Here is a 22,837-nt window from a genome sequence, read left to right as displayed (position 1 = left end):
TCAAATAAAGCAATGCCAATCGCATACACTTACAGAAAAATTAAAATTGCCACATACTTATAAAATGTATGCAAAATATAAGTGCCTTAAAAATGCTTGAATACATCAACGAAAATAAGCCGATAATTAATTATTGCTTGCATAAACATATGAATTCAATTTGTTAACCCATTTAAGTAGGGGAGTGAAAAATTTAAGGACCACAGTAGCACCACAACAAGCACGCCACTCAACCAACCAGTTGAGTTTAAAATCAAAAGTAGAACAAAAAAAATAAATAAAATTAAAACAGCAAACTTAAAACTACACAACACACAGAAGAAATGAAAGAGCAGCGCACATGTTTTATATAAGTCGCATAAAAGTGTGGATGCATGCGTATATATATGTGTGTGTGTGTTAGTTGTCTTTTATATGCGCTGTATTGAAATATTCGTATGCAAAAGAAAGATAAGAATTGCCACTAACACACATAAATAAATGTGCACACAAACAAATACATACAATAAATAGATATATATTTATATATATATATACAAACATTTAGCGGCAAGGTAACCGCAAGATACACCGTTAAACAAGTAAATAAGTGAATAAACGAAGAATACAATGCGCATAAAACAAATTGAAAATGAAAACCAGCAAGTGTGGCATGATGAAGGAGCCACAGCAGAAGCACAAGAAGATAGATAGCGGCAGATGAGGACACGTACAATTGTTGTTGTTGTTGGTAGTGCGCAAGACTGCGTGATATATACAAATGGCGTATGGACGCGTATTGCCTTAACCGCCAGCAATTGAATACGACTTTCTTCATGGCTTTTATTTCTCGCTACCGCAATAAAGCAGCTGGTACCGCTACACACCACCAACAACAACAGCAAAAATACACACTCACACATATTTACAACATATTTATATGTATATATGCGCGCATTGGAATTGCCTACTTCAGCAATGGTTTTCCAACAATCGCCGCCATTGTCTTGGTGTTATGGCTGGCTGGTTGCTGCTGCTGTTGCTCACCATGCCTGCCACCAAGAGCACAAGCATCACCATGCATGCTTCATAAATTCCAATGAGTGCTTTAAGTGGCGCTCGGTAGCATCCCATTTCCACGCCAATGCATCAGGGGGGCGTTGTTAGGCAGAGATAGCGTCGGCGGCAACGTTATAAAACAAATGATGCAAATTCATTTTCTTACCTGTGCCCAGTCGGTGGCGCATAAGTTAGCTTCCTCCATCCTCCTTTAAGAGACGTTGCCAAAAAGCGTGGCACTTCAGTTGCGGGAATGTCTATGTAAGCAGAAAATTTTTATTTAGCTGACAGCCTTATTTCATTTTTTTGTGTGTTTTAGGTAACGCATACATACATATACTTAAAAACACACACATTTATACTAGCTATACCAATATACATATACGCATACACCTATGTACGTTCTCTAAACGCTATCCAGCATGAGTCTGCAGTTTCTATCAGCGCATTTGTTGTTAGTGTGTGCGCGCGTTGGTGGCGGCCTTTGTATTTGAAAGTTAAGAATACGTGAAAGCACAAATTTAATGCTTGAAAAATTCGCATAAATGGATTTACGAGATTTAATTTTTTACAAAAGCCACTACTACCGCCAACGTTTGCCCCCAAACACTATACAGCTGCGCTCGCTGCAAATGTGGTGGAGGCTTTGGTTGATGATATTGAAATGTTCATTCATTTATTTACACACGTAATCAAATTTACAGAACAGTGTTAAGAACGAGTAAAGAAGTAGCACGAAAATGACTGCATTCTTTTAGTCTGATATTTTTTTTAAAACGATTTAAATAATTTCTTTGGATACGCATTTTAAAAGCAAATTTAAAATTTTATACTCAAATTCCAAGTAAAAACTTTAGAAAAATTTGCAGCATACTTTTGGGCACATACTTTTTTTAAAACGAGTTGAAAATAATTTTTTTTTATTTAAAGTTTTTTCAGCACGTATTCCGCAAATATTTTTCATTTTTCTGCCGGAATTCAAAGTATAAAAATTAAAAAGAATATTCTGTGCATTTAGGCTGATAATTTTTTAAAACGATTTGAAAATGCGTTAATTTAAATTTAAATTTCTTTTTTGTGTTGTGTTTCGATGCATATTTTGAAAATAAATTTGATTTTTTCTAGTCAAGTTTTAAGAAAATAATGCAGCATAATTTTGGGCTAATAATTAAATTTAAAAATAAGTTGTTTTATATTTCGGCATGTCTTCCCAAAATTCATTTAATTTATTCTACTTAAATTACAAACATAAAATTTAAAAAAAGTGAAGGCTGATAATTTTTTAATATTTTATCAACATTTTGCCCTAATTTCGGTTTCATTTTTGTATTTGACTGGAGAAGTAAGATTTTCTTACCATATCTAAAGAAGAAATACCAAAAGCAAGCGTATAATATTTATTGCATACTTTTAGGTTAATAATATGTTTGAAATAATAATGTAATATTTTTTTGAGACTTAAGATTTTTATTTTATTTGATATTTCAAGTCATTTACAAAACAAGTAAAAATTAAGATGTTTTGATCAAAATTTCAGATATCAAATTTGCTTTGTAAACAGTCAAATAAAATTTTTTTGGTATAATTTTAGGCTAATTCAATTATTGAAAACTGAAAAAATAATATTTTGAGATCGAAAAAGTTGTTTTTTACACCCATTAATTTTGTTCTTTTCTAGGTTTAAGTACTTAACCTCACTTATTTCTCTAACAACCAAAATTTCGCCAAAAACGATGCCACCTCTTCCTTTGTACATCCAATCTTCTTTAATTTCCATTTTGCCCCACTCTCCACTTACTTATTAATACACTTTCTTTTCGTCCACCAGCCACGCGTAACCACTTCACCTGCCAGTCAAGCACTCACCGAAACCATTATACGCTCGGATAATCGGTTTAATGGCGACCTCTAACGTCGGCCACTTAGCTTTTTTCAACACTTGCTGACAGCTGGAAAGTGGTCGGTCAGCTTTTTCCCTCTCTTCGCGTAAAAAATCGTTTGTTTCTGTTTTTTTTTTTGCGTATGCAAATGTTAAGTAAAATGTAAATCTGGAGTGCTTGAATTCGAGAGCATCACAGATAAATATTTTGAAATGTTAGCCGACAGCTTTAAGTGCGCCTATTATGATGCTGTGATGGACAATTCCTGATTGCCCTCTTGTATTTATTAAGATAAATGAGCAGGCTATTTTTTGCATTTGCTGAAGCCACTAAGGAAAGGGAGCGAAGTAAATTATAAAATGGTTTTAAAAGTCAAAACAGGTTATCAGTAAAGTCAAGACGCGTTGTTTTTGAAACGGGTTAGTGGTTGATCAGTAATTTCAACTCTTAAATGTGGGAATATATTAATACCAGCCTAGTTTGCTTTCACTTTTTTTATTTTCGTGTTGCTAAAACTTTTGGCTTTCAGCGCTTTTACAGCTCAAAATAATAATTGCTGAATAAAGCGCTGAATGCCAACTTTACCCTATTCAGCTTAAAAGAATGTCTGTTAAATAAAATGCTGAATACCAAAGCATCTGAAGAGATTATAATGGAGTTCCGGCTTACGAAAAATATGCTCAAATATTAACAAATTAAAAGCAGTTTATAGAGATGTTTGAAAGCCTAAATATTACGTAGTTGAAGAAGTTTTCAAAAATTTGTGGATATTTGTTTGTACTATTGCAGGCCTTGAATTTTCATAGAATTTCACTAGTGTTAAAAATGATAAAAGAACTAAAAAACAACCTCGAAGTACTTGTCTTCACGGGAAATATACTTTTTTTTTTTCGTTCGCAAAATTAAAGTAATTGGACAATCATAGAATTTATAATTTTAAGAATTATATAAAACACTGTAAGAAATCCTGTAACAATTTTTATCCAGTTGTTTAAATAATCCCTTTAATATAGCCTTGCAATAGTTTTTTAATTTGATTAAAGGGCATTACCATAAATGCTTTATTTTAAACTATAATTTTTTTTATTTCAATTTTCATTTTTGTCAAACTTGGTGGTTCCTCGACCTATATTTTTCACCATCAGTATTCAATTCTCCAAAGTTAGTGGTTAATACGGATGGAATTCAACTTCAATGAAAATATTCTTGCCCCTTTTTGTGGCACATGAACTTAAACAACTCATAATCGACCAAATTATTTTATCAAATTGGTTTTGTAATTTCAATTTATGCACAGATGTGGACATTTAATAAGCTTATTAGACATATGTTAGTCCACATAAGAGTCTTTAAGTACAAAAATATTATCTTCAAATACAATTTGGCATGAAGCAACCACAATATTACAATCATTACGGAACGAGATAAAATACATGAGTGTTTTTGCTAAACAAACCTACAACCAAGTTTGACATATAAATGCATAATTTCTACATAATTTACTTCAGATTCGTATTTCCAAGAATCTACAGATACAAGGCCCAAGTGCATTTGAAATAGCATATTTTCGAGCAAGAAATGTCGATCGATGCTATCATTGCAACCATCAAAGTCGGTCAAGTAGATGGGAAGCATAAGATATGCAACATGTGATTTTGTAATAATTACACCTTATGCATGGGCATGTATGTGTATTGGGGTGGGTCGGAAAAGATGATTGAAATGAAATGATTTTTTTTATTATTTTATAAAAAAGAAAAAAACAAATTTGTCTTAAGATAATCAAGCTTCAACATTTCAACAGTTAATATCTCTTAAATTGTTAGGTTTTCGAAAAAATTGTAGGATATCATTTTGTTGAGCATTAAATTTCTTACAAAATCCATTAAACGAAATATTTTTTAGGTAGTTGGAAGGAAGATATGAATCTTTACATCTGATAGTAAAAACAAAATAGATAAGTGTAGTTACAATTAATAGCTCATACTTGAAAAGGCTTTATTAGAGGTGTCTACCAACTAATTTTTTAGAGTATCAAGCGGAAAAAAGAATATCTTTGTTTTTTTATTTTTGATCCACCCTCATGTACAAGTATATGTGTGTAAAAGTGTGATAATTCTCCGAAGAAATTTGCATGTGTGGGAACTTTGCTTTACGTTTGAATTAGATAATTTAAGCCAACGGCAAGTAAGTAGGACTAAAGGCATAATATTATGCGATTTAAATGTTGCACAATGTGTTTACGCTATGCCACTTCAAAGCTTGCACGCACGAGCACACATACAAACAAGATGAGGCACCAAAGTGTACAGAAATGAAAGGAGTGAGTAGAGTCTTTGCATTGTTAAGAAGTATATGCTATAAAATGCTTGTTGAATTGTAGCTGTTGCAAGGAGCAGCTTACTCTACACAATACTGGTAATCACACTTGCAACTCAACTGAGTACTCAACGCACTGTTGCAGCAAGTTGTAGTTGCTGTTGTGTGAAAGTCTTTGTCGGTTGTCATAAATAAATGCGACTGTATCAATCTAACGGCATATTAGCACATATATAGGTATATATATATATATATATATTTGCATACACATACTCTAATTATAACAACAAATTCACAATGGTAGCGGTATTTTCTGTCGTATAAACAGATTTTGTGCCGACATGGCGTATACGCAACATATTATTATGGTATATGCGGATATGGGAACATTATACATCTACTGTTATGTATTTGTACCGTTACAAGCTTAGTGCGTGTCCGACATTTGCTAGTAGACATTTGTATATACATTGTTGCAAGAAGTTTTAGCATGACATGATAATAATTACAATTATATAAAGTGTGGCAGGCACAAGTGGCAAGCACAAAAGCGCAATACAATTTCAGTTAGGAATAGGAGTATTTTACATTTGTGAATATTATTTGAATATATAGTATTGTTGGCATTATATATTTACTCTTACATATACATAATTATTACTCTATATGTGCGAGCTCCTTAGTTGGTCAGTAGATTGGCCTGCTTACGTGCTAATAATCAAGATACAGGAAACTAAGCTTTGTCCGGAGTTCTCTAACGGAAATTCTTACATTTCACAGCGCATACAAATAATGGAAATTTACGGTTAAGTGATACGAGTGTGGCATTCATATTAAAAATTTTCATATACATATATAAAAATACGACATCAGCTACAAAACACACAGCTTGCTTCCTATACTTATATGTATATAATAATGTCGTATCACTAGCATAATTAGTGGTATTTTCTGAAAGTGGTATTTGTTGAAATGTGAACTTTACTGATTGATCCATTTAAAATAATAAATGTTTACTGACTTTAATAACATCGCAATAAATATAAGTTTCGTTTGAAGAACTGTAAAAGTTTGCTTTAATGTACGTGAAAGAGCAAATATATGGTGCTCTTTAAGGTTAGGAACATTGTAGTGGTGTAGCTGTCAAGCCAGCTGTCAAAGCCAACACATGTGTGTGACATTAAAGTCAAAATTGCTGCTTTTGGTGTGAAACCTATCCAAAGGAAACTATACAAACTTGTTTTATAATCAGAAAAAACTATTTCCAATTATAATTTACATGACACAGACTCTATTCGTGTAAAAAATGTTTCAAAACCTAGCATAAAACCATCCTTATTCTCAATGATGAACACATTAGATCAAAAACTGATGACTGTTTAAGTGCCTTAATACCAATTTTGAGTAATTTCATAATTTATATGTGAATTCCATTAAACTATAAGTTCTTTACCATAAACAAAACACACTGTACATAAAAAAATACATAAGTGAGTGACATGTTTTGAGCTTTTAGGAATTTACTAGCTAATCAATGTATATTTATTAATTGAGAGTGTTTTTTATTAATTTTTTAATAGCGCGTTATTAAGTTAAATAAATATTAAGAAATTTTTTTTTATTCAAAATATTGCCCCGCTACACAAATTTGTATAATTTTAAACTTTTACGGTAAATAGGTCAGTAGTTTTTGGTAAAAAAAATTGACCTCATTCTAAAAATGTACAGAAAGTACTATCTATATATCTATATACTATTTTTTTGCTTGAAAAGCAACCAACAAAAAGCCAAACTGAAAGCGAAAAATGTCAGAAATAAATATCATTTCTGTCATCGCATTTGTATATGAATGAACTTTTCAAAATAATTTTTAAAAAAATCGTATTAGTTCTCTTTTTTTTTTGTTCACAATGACAATCCAAAAGTTCAAATCTAATAAATTTACTTGTTACATTATATATTACACTGGCCCAACAAAATAATTTTTTGTTTGTTTGGTGCAGCTCTGTGTTGTCGATAAGGCAGGTATCATAAAATTTATTGTTGCTACTAGATGTCGGCTGATAGCTCTGGTTTAACTACAATACCTATTTAAGTTTTTTCCGGTTTTATTCAAAACCAGACAATCTGACTTTCACTTTTATTATATTAATAGTAAAAATTTATTATAAAAACTAACTAACACTTTTGGCCGATATGTGAAACGAGGTTATTAATAATAAATGTAATTTATAAAAAAATTTTGCCAGTGGGACTCTCAATAAATATTCTTAGTAGAGCCATCTATCAGTCGAAGATTTTCTATATATCCTAACCTGTCTAAGATAATGTATGTATAGATCTATTTAATGATCTTGATTTTGGTGAAAGAATAAATAAGGATACTAATTGAAAATATAAAAAAAAATGTCAAAGGAGTCTGAGCATCTCATATTGTCTTCAACTGCCACCAAATAGGCGTTTATTGATGAAAGAACAGACATCAACACAATTTTCAATAGTTTCGGCTCCCAATTTTCATATATTGATATTTCTTTTATAACTTTACTATCCTGACCTAAACGTTCTAGCAACAAAATCACAAACAACATATTCGTATACTTGAAAACTGACTCCATCAAAAACTAGCATTATCATTTCAAATACTTGAAAGTCGCTTGAATTTATACTCTTAAAATTTTTTCATCATTGCTTAATTCTAGTTCAGTTGACTACCATTTTTCTTTGCAAGAGTGAATATTAGTGCAGACACGGACAGCTAAGAGCAAATGTGTATATGTATACTATGTTCAAAAATTATTTTAATATTCATTCTTTTGCGCTGTCAGTCAGACTGTCTTCGCCCATTGATCATATTTTTATTTACTTTTATCCACACATTTTTTCGCACTCTTGACATTTTTCTACCATTTCTAATATCGACAAACTCTCCTGTTGGTCCGCAATCTCCAATTCACATATTTTATTCATCTTACAGCTTCTGCTCGTGCACTTTATATGCTTGAACTTTTCTACCCGAGACGTGGTGGCTGAACAGCTGTCACTAGCTTCACGCGGCGTGTGACACTAAAGCAATACCAATTTTGAAGTAGTCGGGACACTTTAGCATCAATCAAATTTCATGTACTACGCATATAAATAACTCATTTTTGATTTCCTTCGTTCACATATTCTTTACTTGCTGTTTTTTTTTTTATACAAGTATGTAATGAGCTATGTACCACTACATACACTATATATATATAATTTGTATATATTTAACTGCTTTGCTTGACCTTAGCCGTAGTGGCTTGCTTGGTTGGCGCTTCCCACTTGCTGTAACTGCTTGTGCGCCGTAAATGCTGCTTCAGATTTTTCATTACTTTACTACTTGTGTTGTTCCATTACATTACTACTCAGCGTGCGAAAATCATTTGTCATTTCCATGTTGGACAAGATTCTAAGTTTACGGAGAATTAAAGTGCGAAGGAAAATGTGGAACTTATTCCATCACGTGGAGTAAATTAATATTAATATAATTGTAAGAGGTAGAAAAACGCCGTTAGAACAGAAAATCAAAAAAATTTAAAACTAAAAATTAAAGATTATAAAATATTAAAGATAAGAGATTAAACATTAAATTTCAAAGATTAAAATTTTAGATTCAAGATTAAAAATTAACGATACAAGATTAAAGAGTAAAGGTTAACTATTAAAGCCTATAAATTAAGCTTGAATATTAAAGAATAAATATTAAAGATTTAAGCCTCAAGATAAAATATTAAAGTTAAACGATTACAGATTGAAGATTAAATATTAAAGGTAAAATATTACAGATTAGAGATTTAGGATAAAAGATATAAAGTTAAATATTGAACAATAAAGATTGAAAACTAAATATAAGGGATTAAAAGTTTTGGATTCACGAGTAATAAGTAACTACCGCAGAAAAGTAGTGGCTTGAGGCTAAATACTGAGAACGAAAGACTAAGAATATTATTAAATATTATATTATTATCAAAAGGTAAAAACTAAAGTTTTCGGACTGAAAACTAAAATTAAAGACTGAAGACAGCCAAACGACTTAAAATTAAATACCAATGACTGGACTAACAATTACAGACTAAAGACTAAAATCTATTGTATAAAAAGTAGTGACTAAAGACTAAGCAAAAAGATTAAAATGTTTAACACCAAGAGGTAAAGAATTGAAAGTTAAAGGCTATAGGCTGAAACTAAATTCTGTTGATAAAAATACTAAAGATGAAAATCTCGAGTCCAATGACTGCAAAAAAATTGTCGCAAACAGAAAATCGTAAAGCTAATGCAAAACTCACATGTCAAAGGCCTAAGAACAGAAAAGAAAGACTAATCAATGCAACCTAAGTCAAAGACTAAGATCTAACGACTTCTCATCATATATATTAAAAATTTCAATTTGCCACGACATTGAGGATAACTAAAATCCTGCAAATTCATGCAAAATAATTGAGATGATTTAAAGTTTACATTGCTACTCGTTTATTTCTGCAAAATCCATCACACCAAATAAGACCACTTGCGTCTTAAATTGCTATTCAAATTTTACACGCTGCTTTTATTATGAACTCGATGCTCGTCGATGCTTTCGACATTCCAGCAACTTTCTCGGTGTAAAGATATTATCTCGGTGGTGTGATACATAAAAATCAACATTTGGTTTTATCTGGAAATTTGCACAAATGCGCGATGTCATTTGCACCAAGCGATACAACACACACATGCGTCGGCAGACACGCACAGTTCGAGTCACTGCTTCGGCTTGGAGCGTTTTGCAGCTTATAGAATTTAATTGCCCATAAAAATGGAGTAGCGCCACATCCGCCGGGCGTGTTTTCGTTGTCGTTAGAGTTCACCGATTTGCCGATGAAGTGGCAAAGCAGCCAAGAAGTGTGGCAAGCAGAAATGGCAAGTGTGTCCGGAATATGGTCGTAAATTTTTGTGCGACACATTTTATGCTTCGTAATGTTGACACAAACCGCATTTAAAGTGATCGTGTGGGTGAGAGAGTATTGTCATGTGTGTGTGTTATTTTTTGTTTTTAGTATATGTGGTAAGTGGTGAAGTTGGTGTGGCAATGAGAATCGGAAGTGTTAGTTAATTTTTTTTTTAACTTCGTAGAGTTAATGAAATGGCTTTAAGTTGAGGAAACATTTTGTATATAATTTTAAATGCTCTAATTTAGAGCTGGAATCGGAGCGCAGTCTATATTATTTTGGTTTAACGTTACCGGTTGCTTTTTATAGGTTGGTAGTTACTTTTCCCTAACCAAATGAATTCTCAAATTTGAATTTATGTATATTAAAACCAAATATGACGTTTATTCAAACAATTTACAACTGAATTTTTTAGACCTTTGTAAATGTGCGAAAATTTATGAAATTCAGTGCAAGATACTTAAAATGCTCTGTGCACTATAAATAGAATTAAAAAAAAAAGTGAAAAAATATGCAAAAAGGGTAAATTTATTGACATATCCCACAAACAAGCGCTGAATGAAAACATATATGATAGCACACATGAAAGCGCACACCAAAGTCTCCATTCCAATTTAGTCAAACATATTTGCTCGCTTTATTTTGCATAAATTTTAGATGAATTCTTTTTTGCCAAACGCAAGCGCTACACGAAAACGAAAAAGAACCAGAAATTGAAGAGGGACACAGCACCGACAGTCAAATAGCATTTGAGTCGGGTTGCTCGGCCTGTCAAATATCGCATGCGGCAGGCGAGTCAAGTCGAAAGCTAGCGAGCAGTCAGCATATGTTAACGCATCGTTGACAGACAATAATGACGTTAAAACGCACAAAATTTTCGTTTTCCATTCAGCTAGCTGGCTAACTGCTGCGCATTATGCGCATTTTGATGTGTGTGTGTGTGTACATAGTATGTGTGTGCATTGCCCTGAGTTTATTTGAATTTTTGAATGTAGGCTTCGTTTGACGCTTGGAATTTGCATTTCTAGGTCATCCTTTGCGTCAACGCTGGCAGTAATATCTTCATTTTTGCCAATTTTGGGTATTCTTTTTTTGAATTTTTTTCAAATAATTTAATATGTGCTATTGTTAATGTTAGTATTTCAATAGCGCACATACATATGTCTTCAATAGGAATTTTTTGTGAAAATTAACTATTTGCTGATCAGTATAATCGAGGGTGTGCAATGAAACTGTGTAATATTATCTTCACAGTGAAGGCTGTAACCATTTTTAATATTTATTTTTTTTCAAATGACAGTATCCTAAGGCTGTAGTCAAAAAATATTTTTGGAGTTGCCACCTTAGAATAGAAAAAATTTAAGTTAATATTTAAAAATCACCTAAAAAACGTAACGTTAAAAATAGATTTCAAAAATTTTTTTTTGTGAAGTTGGCACCTATTTGCTACTTTTAACTCTTTAAATTTTATGAGCTAAACAAAGCATGTTGACTGTTAATCAAACATTTTGTAAGGGTTGCCAAATCTTTAAAATTTATAGTCAATGTTACGAAAAAAAGGAATAAAATGGGTTGCAACATCTATTTTGCAGTGTTCATTCTATATTTTTTAAAGCGATTTAAGGAGTAAAAAATATTAGATTCTGTCTCTTCAACTAAAAGGCTTTAATGCTTAATGGCTTTTGGCTTACCGCATTTTGTGCAAAAATATTTCTGAGAAGAACTGCCAGCTGTCTAAATATACAATCAATTTTAATGAAATAAAACAATCATAATTTGTTAAATGAGGGTTAATCCAAATAAGTTTCAGATCACTTACAGTTAAAATGACTTTTTTGAGGTGTTGCCAGACGTTTGCATTTTGTAACTCATTAAAATATTAAAATGAAATTAATAAGTTTAAAAAAGTTATATGTACGAGCTATTTTTGAAAAGTGTTGCAACCCATTTAAATAATTTGATTCTGCATTAAATAAATGGTATATGGGCGGTCTGTAGCGCACCGTACGCTATTTCCGTTCAAGAAAAGTTCAAGATTTAAAAAATTAAGATCGTTGTAAAATAGTATTTTTAGTAGATAATTTCTAATATTTGTGGCAGCGTATAAGTTCTTGCTCTACTAAAATCATTTGGAGACTTTAAAAATTTATAAACCTATTACTATACTGTTCGTTTTTATTTATAAAGCATAAACGAAAGGAAAATTATAATGCTTATAAAGCAAACATTTTTTCCTTTTTTTCTCCTTTTTTATTGATATATCTATTGACCAATATATATTCCTGCATATAAAGTTATCAAATTGTCGCCTAGTACCCTACTTATATATTTGAAAGATTAATATACATGCCGTACATTGTACACATAAAGAAATATGCAAAAAATGTGAAAAAGAAGCTAACACAACTTGGACTCTTCATAAATGTTCTACACATTTAAGAATCTTCATGCTTCGTACGCATGTTTAAACGCAAGTGGCATATTTTATCTAGCTATTGGTTCGTTCTGGGCCAACACACACGATTTAGTCCGCCGCTGCTGGCGCTCTGACAGGCGAAACAGCCTTTTTGTCCTCACCTACTTCTTCAATATTATATCTTGTATAAATTAAGTGGTGTGCGTGTGCATGTGTGTTACTCGTGTGAGTATGTGTTTGGGTGTGAAAAAAAAAATTTTGCTTTTTTCGCTTGACTGGAACAATAGGAATGAATTACAAATAGAAAAGAAATAAAAAAAAAAATAAGAGAAAAAATAAAGAAAGCCAACAAATACCATATATTTTTTAAATAGAATATCTCATGAAAAAAAGGAAAAGACAAGAAAAGGCAAGAATCGTTTGTTATGCTTATGCATATACAATAGTCGCATATATATATTTATTCACATACTGCTAATGCTAATACGATTTAAGTGAATTTGTTGAAGTGGGATTTAGTGGGGCAGGATAATTGAATGTTAAGCTTGACAGCTAAAGTGTGAGGTTTTGCTTTGACAGACGTGTATAGAAATTTAATATATTTAGAGGTAACGGTGATCTTATATTACTTTTCTCCACATATGTATTTGTGTTATTTATTTAGGTATTCAAAATTGTAAATAATGTGTCTATGTTTAAAGGTATAGCTGAAGGTTACGTATACGCCATGTACATACTTTCCATATATAAAATCTTATTCAGATGTGAAACAAATATTGATAGAGTAGATGTGTAATTTTAAAGCAGTAAAAAGCTTACAAGTAAAAATAAAATTTAATTTTTATATCTATAGAGATATTTCTGGCCAAAGTTAAAATATTACGTACAATAATTAACCACATTACTAAAGTTTTAATGAGTCGTTTACGGTTACAATCTACAAATAATAACAAAGACTTCAACATTCTGAGCAGTAATTAGAAACTTTGTAAATATAATAAGTCCAAATGGTCTTTCTGACGTGTAACAATGAAAAAATCTTGGTTCCATCGTTTTACTTTGGGCTCCAATCCACTGTTATCCGAAGGAACCGCACGTGACAAATCGAGATCAAATCAAAAATAACAATGGGCAAATTACATGGAATAGACTTTGAATTGCCCATACTATGTAATCCTATGTTTTCTCTGAATCTATTGGCTGATTTGTGTTTTCGCTGAATATCAATCATTGAGACGTAGCCATATTCTCAAGCAAAGATTAGTCTTATTACAATAATTTTAAATGAATGTTTTCTCAAGTTTAAAAGAATTTCAATATCTAGTTATGAACTCAAATAAAGAAGATTCGCACCTTTTTGTTTGCCACAAAAATAAATGTTCAAAGTTAGGCATTGAGGGCACTAGATTGATCTAACTCTTAATAAATTATGTTAATAGTTTATGTACTGTATATATAGAAAGTGTATTTAGTGATATAGTACATATAAAAATATATTCAGTGAAAAATAAAAAAAACGCCTACCTATGAATATACTAGAAGAACTTGAGACTATCATTGACTTTCTGAATGCTAGCATTTATCTCGTTCGATCTACAAAGTAATTTTTCTGAAATAAAATTTCGGAAACCTGTCTAAAAGTTTCAAATTAGTTTAGTAGTGACTAACAACTGTTATTTTCAGTAGAAAAGTATATGATAAATATTGCTACTTTCTACAAAAGAGCAGTAAAAAGCACAACATATAAAAAGTATTTTACATACTCCATTTATTAAATAAATGAATTTTATTAATTTATTGTATTAATAATAGCATACACCATCAATATTACGCACGCTATTTTAACTACATATTTACTGGAAACTTAAACATAACTTAACATTTCTAATTTATTTAATTTTTTCTAAATATTTCTTACTTTTTTCTCTGCGTCATATATTTTTAATCAAATTTTAATGTTACTGCGGCTTACGCTTTTCATAGTTTGGTCAATAATATATTATATAAATACAAAAAAAAATTTTTTGCACAGCTTTTTATGCCAAATAATTAATTTTTTTACTGCTATCACTGAAATTAGCCAAGCCATTGCGCTGTTTGTGTACATAATCGCCGCCGACGACCTGCCGCCAGCTTATATAAATTGCGGTCGCTCAAAGGGAATGCGATAGGTAGCTGTAGAGCGAAAGAATCGCGTATAATTTAGCTATTATAGAGTACATATACAACTACACTATATACACAACAGCATTTTTCCATTAAGCATTAAAATTTTGTTTTATTAACTTCCTTTCTGTGCTGCCTTTATGTCTGTCAACATTTCCATTTGTACGCTTGTTAGTAATTTGGACTTTGTTTGCTTTTTATTAGCTGGCGTTAGTGGCGCTGCATCCTGTCGACTGCTGACTGCTGTGTATGCGATGACATTTTGGCCAGTTGGTAACTAATTTGCATAAGGGTCAATATTTAAATAGGCAAATTGGCTGACTTTGGCATTACCGCTATGTGCCGTTACAGTTGGCATTGTCAACTCTACTAATGTACATATATTTATATAGATATATATAAATGGAGTTTGATTTTTTTTGCGCGCTACGCAGTTGGCACGGCAATGAGCCGACAAATTGATTTGCAAATATTGAAGCATGATTTAAATCAAAATGTTTAGCATGTAGTTTCAATTTAAAATGCGCTGAAATGGTATAATGTTTATATTTAATTAAATTCCAGGCGGGTTTTTGGTAGTTCGGCGTTGAGGAATATGGCGAATATTTTTTGCTTTGAAAAATATTTTGTTTGAGGAAATATGTGCGGAACAAAAAGACTTTTGGTATTGAAGATTTATTTTGAAGAAATTAATTTATGGCGTTAAGCCAGTCTTAGTTTAAAAAATTCAAAATAAAATGAAAACGAAAATTCTTTTTTGCTTAAAGTAAAATTTGGAGTCTAAAAAACGTTATCTAATTAAAAAAATTAGTAGAATAAATTCATTCCACTTCAATTCGTTGCAGTGCCGAAGCGTTCGGATCAGTCATATTTGGTGTGTAAAATTTTAAATGTGCCTTTTCGAAGCTGTATTTTCACATACGCGAACGATGTTACTCGTAGAATATAATACATATGCACTTAACTACAGTTTCACAGTAATATTTTCTAAAAAAATAGAAATTTCCATAAAAGAACTTGATTTTCATCGTGTAGTTTTTATAACAGCTCGGATCTCGAAAAGTTCTTCAAATAATATAGAGTTGCTTTGAGCAAAAATTCCCGCCAAACTTTGTGAAGATATTTTTGCAAATAAAATAGTTTTCCATACAAGAACTTGATTTTGATCGTTCAGTTTGTATGGCAGCTATATGCTATAGTGATCCGATTTGAACAGTTTCTTCGGAGATTATACCGTTGTCTCAAAGAATATTTCGCGCCAAATTTTGTGAAGATATAACATTAAATAAAAATGTTTCTCGTACAAGGACTTGAGTTTGTTCCGTGGGCTTGTATAATAACCAGATACTATATATAAATTACTGTTTTTATCGCATTTGTTCTATTAAGAATGCATTTGTTAAGGATTTTGTAAAAAGTAGTCTCCAATTTTCGCGCAGTCGCCGCCATTTATAATCCAAATCTTAATTTCTTATTGCTTATGCTCCCAAGTATACGGTTTTAAAAGGCTTGAAAGGGAGAAATTCGATTGCTTTTTCTTTAGTTCAGAAACAAAATATCAAAGTTGAATTTTTTAGATTATAGAAATGTTCAAACTACTTCTAAGAGTTCAGTGTAAAGCTTCAGCAAACGTAGTCGCTAGATTAGAGCTCTTAAATATTGAATTTAAAAAACCAGAGTTTTATATTTTATCCACAAAGACATGTGTTGAAAGAAACTTTTTTGAATGAAACGGTGAATATAAATTATTTTATAACTGTAACAATTATAATATTCAACACTATTTTTTACTGCTTATGATAGGAGTAACGTCTTTCCTCATGAACCAACGTCCAAATAAGCAAAATATTGTTCTATATACTTCACTTAGATTTAGGAGGTTGTACATATAAATATGTACAGCACTGTACAGCCATAAATACAAAGAGCGTCCTATTTATCACTCATTGCTATGCAAATCACTTCTAAGACTAATACTATTATTATGATGTTGCTATTATTATTGCTAGTCTCGCTGTGAGGGCTGCCAGTGTAGCTATCTGTGTGTCAAGTAAGCTTTGTTGTTGCAGCTGACGCTTTTGTTATTGTGTACGTAGCAGTTTTTATTGCTGTTGAAGTTCTTAAAGCTATTTGTTAGCGTTGATTTTTTATTTTTTTGTGTTTGTTTTGTGCTTTCAGTTGACTTTTTCTATTTACATAGTTTTGTTGTCGTTGCTGATATTGTCGCTGTGGCTTTATTTGCTGTTTTACTCTTTTATTGCTTCATTTTCTATTCTTCCTGTTGATATTTCTTTCGCAATTGCTTGCTCTACATTTGCGTATGGGTAAGTGTTTAGCCAAGCGTCTTGTCTTTACGTTGAAAATTGTCGTAATACAGACAGCATAATGCTTTGCCGCACTTGCCGTAGCATACTTACAGGCGTGCTGTGACACAATTTGCTGCTACTTTGCATTTTAAGCTGTTTTGCTTGCGCTGTGTATTTTATATTTAGATGGGTGTAAGTTTGTGTGTGTGCACGCGCGAAATTTTAAGTGATTTTCTACGTTGCTTTCGTTTCATCATCTTCTTCTTTCATTTTATTAGTATTTCACTGATTTCAGAAATCGGCGTTAAATTTCGTTTTGCTTGGCATACTTTTTGGCGCGCAACGCATTTTTGTGAATTTCAATTGCACACTGACCATGTTGTTTATATTATTATTTCTATTTGTCGTTTTTATTGTTGTTGTGCTGTGCTTAGTGTAGGGTTCTTAAGCTTTTCTCCGCTGATTATCGCTGGTTTCCCCCCTTTTGCTGATTTTTTTTCTGCGAGTGCCTACTTTATTTAAATTTTTTTTTTTTTTCTCATATTCTAACACTTTGGGTTGCTCCGTTTGTTTGCTTACTGCTGTACTCATGTCCGTTAACATGCTCGAAAGTGCTTTTGCTGGGATGGCACTTAAATTAATTCCACCCATTGTGGCGTGAGAACCTCGTTGGTCGAGTTGTCAACGTTCTGGGTCTTAGTGTTTTCATAAGTTCGTGATTTTCTTTGATTTTCACACAGAATTTTTGGTCTCAAATATTTTTTATATATTTTTATATTTTAGTTTTCAGCTCATTATAATTTTTTACCCTCTACAGGGTATATTAAGTTCCCACGAATACCCAAAAGGATACCGTCAAGGACCCTATACATAAAAATAGTGTACTTTTTGAAGAAACTGTTTTGATCGGACTACTATAGCATATAGCTTCCATACAAACTGAATGATCGAAATTAAGTGTTTGTATGGAAAACTTTTTTATTTCACGAGATATCTTCAAGAAATTTGGGATGGGGTATTGTCTAATATAACAGTGTAATGTAATTATTCAGCGATCAAAATCAAGTTCTTACATAGAATTTGTGAAGGGTGCAACCGAAGTTAACAGTTTTTCTTTTCCTTGTACCCATTAATTGCTATGACTTAACTAACTGATTTCATTACCAAAATATTAGCTCTCCGTTGCTGTTGTTGAGACCCCATGAATTAGTGCAAATTTAAAGCTATAACTTTGCCAAATTGCCTTCGTCATTGAGCGCTATAATTTCGTTAATTTTTTTACTTTTCTTTTGTTTTCATTTAATCTTATGCTGCTGGTGTTGCTTTGGGCGTCATCAAGTGACGAGTTAATATGCCTCAAAATGTCACGTGCAACTAACTGTCGACGCAGCGTCACACCAGCACAAGCCATAAATATGCATGCAAATTCCCACACTATCAAGAGAGGATTAGGTACTCATGAGCAACCATAAATTGGGTGAATCAGGCGCCAAGGCTCACTCATGGCGCTGACCTCTTCACACACACACACACACACACACCGTACAGGATGTATGTATGTTTGTAAGTACATGCTGGACGTGTCGTGCGTACGTGGTGTGATTAAAATTTACAACACACACTTCACTTATTTGCAAAAATACACGCGCATGTGCACGCACTCACACACTTACACCAATACAATATAAGCTTGCAGTCCCCTGCAGTTAGTGAAATTGCCTTGTCAACGCAAAACTGCCTACTCTTCACAATTTGTTTATTACACACATTCATATAAACATGTGTGTGCGTATGTGTATATATATAGTAAGACTATCATGTACATATATGTATGTAGGTATATATGTGTGAGTGTCCTCCTGTTGACCATGGCAATGCTGCCGCGGTCATGGATAATAGTCACCGACTGTTTTACACCATGAGCCATAATAAATATAAAAACAACAACATGCATAGTGTTTGTAAGTGGCATTTATGTCGAAAGTGACACTGATGCCAATTTGTGTGTGTGCTTGTGTGTGTCCAGTTGCCACCAGCCACTGGCTATGTCACCATGTGAATTATGCCACGAAATTAGCCGGCAGTCAGCACAATTAGTGAAAGAATTTATCGCACGTAATGAGTAGGGCGAAAAAAAGTAAATATAAATGGAGCAGAAAGACGAGATATCGTTTATTTTTTATCCACGTATAGTTAGACTTGGGTGTATTTAAACCAGTATAACTCTAAGAGGTATAGTTGTTAAATAAATAATTTAAAAACCATAAAAAGTTTGGTTAAAATAAAAATGAAATTGAAAAACAAATACGTTACAGTATACCAATAAAGAATATCTGAATTACTATAATAAACCATAATCACAAAGAAAATTAAATATTTATTTTGTTTATTTAGAAAAGCTTTGTTTCAACCTCTGATCTATGTTGAAATTCAAACGCAATTGAATTCGCTTAATTGAATAAGGTCTGGACACAAATAATAAACATTAGAAAATCTCGAATCACTCTTGGATAGAAATATTGCCTTGGGTAATGATATAACAATTGAAATTTAAATTTTTAAAGAATGCGATTTTTAAGCAGTTTAAGTCAAATGGTACTTCCTTCTATAATAAATGCTCGAAAGAATTACTATTGTTGTAGTTTTTATACAAAACCCTTTGGAAATTACAAAGCATACTTAAGAAATAATTCAACAGTCAGTACATCAGCATGGCTTCGTCGAAAGATAGCACGTTTATGGGGGCATTCTGGTCTAGGCGCCTAATTTTAGGCTTTTTTTCAACTAAGAAAAAACATTTAAAAACATTTTTGTAACCATTAATTGATGACGATTTTTATAAGACATTTAAAAAATGTAAAAAAATATTATAAATCGTTGAATTTTAGGCCGATAACAAAAAAAAAATATTTAAAAAAAAATAAATAAAATAAAAAGTTTAAAAAAAATTTAAAAATACTAGCTGACATGGTTCCAACCCTTGTAATGATCTAATGCAAATAATTTGAAAAAAGTCTGCATTAGTAATTTTCGGATTGATCTTTGTTTTACTCCCTTTTTTTGACCTTTTCGAAATAAAAAAAATAAAAAATTAAAATTTAAAATTTTACAAAATCCGAGACAGACGTAATAGAATGATTTTCAACAAAGATTTTTATCAAATTTCAAATGAATCGGTTAGTTGAGATATATATTTAAAATTTTAATATTTTATTTTCGCAAATTTAGCAAAATATGAAAAAAATGGATTTTATTTAATTTCACACTAGGTCACTCCACTCAATAAACCATTACATTATGATCTCAACGGTCTTGGTCGCTAACCACTTTTCCATCAGATTACCTCATTATTTGTTAATAATGTTTTAGTTAGTTTAGAGCATTAAATGTTAAAATTAGAAGCGGTCACTTTCATTTAAAATTCCTATAAAACACAGAGTTTAAGTAGATATGTTGTTAAAAAAATATACTTTCTATTATGTTTTCAAATAAAATAATTATTGTAAAATATATATTCTAAGTATAATTTTCTTACATATTTTCTTCATTTTTACTTTCAGATCCTGTGAAAGATTTCAGTTGTGGCGCGCTTTACTACAAAACATTTTATTTTGACGAGGATAATAATGCTTTATATGTGGGAGCCATGTAAGTATTACGATAAATATATTTATAATATACAAATTATTACTAAACTAATTTTCAATTTTCTTCAAAAATATATATATTTGAAAAAAACATAAAATTGAAATAACCAAGAAATGGACTTCATATTCGATTTCACCTAAATGTGAGCGGTGCCAACCGCATTGTCCAATTATTGACACCTGTTGCTATACAGTACTTTTAGGTCATTTTGGATGTAAGATTTAAAGTCTCTAACGCATTTGGTTATTGCTTTTTGGCAGTATTAGTAGTTTTTAACAAAATCGTTATATGTAGCAACATGTTCCAAGAATTTAAAAAATCCAAGAAATGAACTTTATAAGCATAAGAAGTTGATCGAAAAAAATAAAAAATTTTAAGTCACATATACAATACAAGAAAAAAATGTTGTGATAGAAAGTACGTTTAAGATATTTCTAGACAATGCACTACAACCCTGTTAATATTATCACTTTCTTAGGACAATATAGATAGATTGTTGATTGGGTATCGATTCGAACCTTTTTATTTTGGAATTTAATTTTTTTATTTATTAATATCTTTTAAATGTTAATAAGTTCTACAAAAAATTTTAATATTTTCTTAAATAGTTTATTTTCTAAGAAGGAAAATTTCTGAAAAATCAACTAATTTTTTTTGAAAGACTCTCTTGTTAATTTAAGAAAACTTATTTATTCAGTATTTGGTAAAAAACTTTTTTTTTCAAATTGTTGAACATGTAACTTTTTATAGGAACTGAATAGACACCGACGGCTAAATCTCTTATTACACAGCCACGAATTGGTCACAAATAAACCTACACATACATAATTAAGCGAACCAAGAGTGTTACCCCTTCCGAGTATTTCAGCCTTAATGGGCGCTCACACCATTACTCTCACACCATGCGAAAAAATCAAAAATTTTTCCATCAGCTTCGCTCCAACCCCACATTAATTTTACAACAACGCGCTTCCCGTCAAACTCATCCCCCTCATAATCACTCGGCTCTATTGAATTATGAAATATGCGTCCGCTTTGTGTGCAAAATGTGCGCAACCACACAAATTTTTGAACAGTTTCGAATTTCACAACAACTGTGGAACACAGCACCATATAACGGTGGTCCATTTCGGTATGTAGAAGTATTTGAAGGAAGTAATTAATTGCAGCCTAACAAGCACCAATGCTCGAGGCAACGAGGCGACGCGGCTATATAGCAAAATCTGGCCACAAGCAACCAAACTAAGTGCCGCACCACAACTACTAGAATACAGTTATAGTACGAAAACACACGCACATCTATACTATAAGGCTATAAAAACAGTATTAACAACAACAGCAGCAACTATGAATGTACTTCAAGTCATAAACGGATTGATAATGAGTGGAAAAATTATGGCGATTTTGCTTTGGCCACGCAGTGTTGTTGCATTGAACTCATCACGGCGTGGCGCTACGGGAAACAGTTTAGTTGCGCCTGTGGGCGCTCTCATTGTTCGTGACTGTTGTGTACTTGCCTGGGCGCCGTTATATTTATCAGCGCCTGTGTTTAGTATTACAAGTGTCTAACACTGAATCGATTGCAGCGCGACAGTGCCGATGCGACACTTCGTTAGTTGTCAGCGTACGCTGAATAGGCAGTTTTGATTCCCGCCACTCAATTATGAATTATTAAACATAATGGATCGGATTATTTTGAAAAATAGATTCATCATCGTGCCGCTGTGTTTTTGTTGGAGAATGTTTTGTTTTAATTTTAAGCGACTGATGGTGTTCTATACGTCGGTCTACTTGTATTAAGGTATTTCATATTGAGTAGCGATACCTGACAAAAAGGCACTGCAAAACTATATAGCAGAGAAAATGTAATCCACTACTTACTCTTTATCTAAGAAATAAGTATTCTACATAAAATATTCTCCAAATATATTTCATTATCATTTTTTTTTAATTCCGGCGAGTTAACAACCTTTGATCAGATAAAAATCTGGGTTCTTTGCGATTTCATAAAACTGTCTATTGTAAGAACGTGATATTCGGTCAATTAAAACGAGATCCGTTATTTTTCCAATAGATGGCCTTAGTAAACTGTATCTCGCGTTGTATAAA

General features: G+C 31.8%; 1 protein-coding gene across 2 annotated transcripts in view; it reads left to right on the top strand.

Annotated features, from left to right (window-relative positions):
• The window catches only part of LOC106620967 (semaphorin-2A), a 220,764-nt gene that overhangs the window by 145,642 nt on the left and 52,285 nt on the right, over positions 1–22,837 (top strand). For both annotated transcript variants that reach the window (XM_036363458.2, XM_036363457.2), the window contains exon 3: positions 20,641–20,728. In XM_036363458.2, coding sequence (XP_036219351.2) covers positions 20,641–20,728 — 88 coding nt within the window. The remainder of the gene's footprint in view (positions 1–20,640; positions 20,729–22,837) is intronic.

The sequence above is a fragment of the Bactrocera oleae genome, chromosome 4 (assembly GCF_042242935.1).
Source record: "Bactrocera oleae isolate idBacOlea1 chromosome 4, idBacOlea1, whole genome shotgun sequence".
NCBI lineage: Eukaryota > Metazoa > Arthropoda > Insecta > Diptera > Tephritidae > Bactrocera > Bactrocera oleae.
This window is presented reverse-complemented; position numbering and strand designations above follow the sequence as displayed.